Here is a 2,519-nt window from a genome sequence, read left to right on the forward strand (position 1 = left end):
TTATTTCATGGTGAACGATTAAAAATGGCAGCCCTTGAAGATGTTGTTGCTCTCTATCAGAATTTAAAACGCGAATGGACAAGAACACCATGTAATTTGAAAAAATGTGGTGAATTGCTCAACCAATTAAAGGTCTCCAATTTGTTTTATTCGTGAAATTCAGCTAGAAATAATTATTTCAATATAAAAGATATAACCCCGTAGTTCCTTTATAGATTGTCTAAATGGATTGTCATCATTTGTCATCGGCTTTGTTTTTAAATCGTAGTCTCATTATACGACTAAAAATATAAATATAATTATTGTGTGCAGATCGGTCTCACTCACCTTGTGTTCCTCCCGACGTCAAGTAATACGGCCAGTCAAAATGAACTATTAATTGCGAGTACGTATCGTGCTAATTTTTAATTCTCTAATTGTAAGTGAATAATATTGTCATGGTTATAATGAAAATTGTCTTTGGTTTGAATCGCAGGAGACATATTAGAAATTGGAGCACAATGGAGCATCGCTAGCGAGGATATACCTTCCTTCGAGAGATACATGGCGCAACTAAAGTGTTATTATTTTGATTATAAATCCGGCTTAATAGAGTCTGCTTACAAATATCAACTTCTCGGTCTCAATCTCTTGTTTCTGCTATCGCAAAATCGAGTTGCTGAATTTCACACGGAATTAGAACTCTTGCCATCTGATCAGATACAGTCAAATGTTTATATAAGGCATCCCTTGAGTTTGGAGCAGTATTTGATGGAGGGCTCGTACAATAAGATTTTCTTGGCCAAAGGTAATGTGCCTGCTGCATCCTACAATTTCTTCATAGACATTTTATTAAACACTGTTCGTGATGAGATCGCTGCATGCATGGAAAGTGCATATGACAAGATTTCCATTCAAGATGCTGCAAGAATGCTTAATTTAAGCACGGAGAAAGACATAAAGGTCTTTGCCACCAAGAAGAACTGGAATCTCTCAAAGGATGGTTATTTCTATTTTACTATGACTAGTGAGAAAAAATCCGAGGAACCTATCCCAAGTTCTGAATTGGCAACACTTGCGATAGACTATGCCCGAGAGCTCGAAATGATTGTCTAACTTTCATCAAATTTATTACTTTATTTATGCAACTTTTTCTTACATGTGTATCTTACTTGGCTAAATAAACACAGATGATTCTGTACAATATATAATAAAATTTTATACATATACACATATGTATTTAATCGTATATTTTAACAATAACTTTTTCAAACTTATCGCCATTATTTGTATGCTTTTTCTTCTTGCATAGTATGTGTTTTTGGTTTTGGACTGGAGTTTTTTTTACTATACTGGTAGGAAAGATTATCATAGGTTAGGTTAGGTTAGGTTAGATTGTGTTACAAGTATTTAGTAGTCATATGTGAAAAAATTTTTCCAAAGCAAGTTTCTATATCGTTATAAATTATTACAAGATTAAAATATATTTGTCAATCAATATATTCGGGGAATGCTCGCAAACCGACTCGATCACATGATCATTGCTGACAATGACATGCTGTTGACTGTTGACAAGTATACTTGTCAACAGTATGTATGTACATATATGTACATACATACTACTACATGGACAAAAGCTAAAAAGCTTATAAAATCCGTAACAAACTATATAGCTTTTTTAAATAAATTTTTTTTCAAAGAGTTTTGGAACACGTCCCTGGTGGAAAAATTTCTCATATTTTTTTAGAAATTTTTTCAGAATTTTTCATCTTTCATATTTCTGAAAAATTATGAAAAATTTTGAAAAATTCTAAAAAAATATTAAAAATTGTTCAAATTTTTTCAGAAATTATTGAATGAGAATTTTCAAAATATTGCAGTATTCTGTGGAAAAAAATTTTTGAATAATACTAAGAATTTTTTTAGATTTTTTAAGAAATGATCGAATGAGAATTTTCAGATTATTTCAATCTCTGTATATATGAAAATTTCTGAGAAATTAAAAAAAATTTTCCGATTTTTTCAAAAATAATTAGATAAGAATTCTCATAATTTGTAGTATTTCTATAAATGAAAACTTTTGAATAATAATAAGATTTTTTTAGAAATAACCGAACAAGAAATCTTAGAATATTTCAAAATTTGTGTATATAAAAATTTTTGAGAAATATCCTGGGTAGCAAAGATAAGTCATTTTGACGTCAAATTTTGGTCATATTGATATGAATGATCCTATGATCAAAATGCGACCATGACATTTAAATGACGGCATATTGATGTTATTTAATGACGTCTTTATGACGTAATATTTTGGTCCTATTTCTCGCCGTCATTCCGTGACGTTATTATGACGTATTAATTCGATCCTGCTTCTCGGTTAGCAAATATATTAATTTGAATTTTATGCGTTTATTTTTTATTAATTTGTATGAATATAATCCAACATATAAACATATAAACAAACATAAAAAAACTATTAATTCTAAAGACTATATATTAATCATCATCAATCTCTATAATATTTAGAATTATCCTAGACA

The 2,519-nt window shown here is 29.7% G+C and overlaps 1 protein-coding gene across 1 annotated transcript; it reads left to right on the forward strand.

Annotated features, from left to right (window-relative positions):
- Positions 1–1,210, forward strand: LOC105837491 (26S proteasome non-ATPase regulatory subunit 8). The gene is made up of 3 exons (XM_012682328.3): positions 1–132; positions 313–385; positions 476–1,210. The coding sequence occupies exons 1-3, from the start codon at positions 25–27 to the stop codon at positions 1,093–1,095; spliced, it is 801 nt and encodes a 266-aa protein (XP_012537782.1). The 5' UTR covers positions 1–24; the 3' UTR covers positions 1,096–1,210.
- Positions 1,211–2,519: the final 1,309 nt, after the last annotated feature.

This window comes from Monomorium pharaonis, chromosome 3 (assembly GCF_013373865.1).
Source record: "Monomorium pharaonis isolate MP-MQ-018 chromosome 3, ASM1337386v2, whole genome shotgun sequence".
Classification (NCBI taxonomy): Eukaryota; Metazoa; Arthropoda; class Insecta; order Hymenoptera; family Formicidae; genus Monomorium; species Monomorium pharaonis.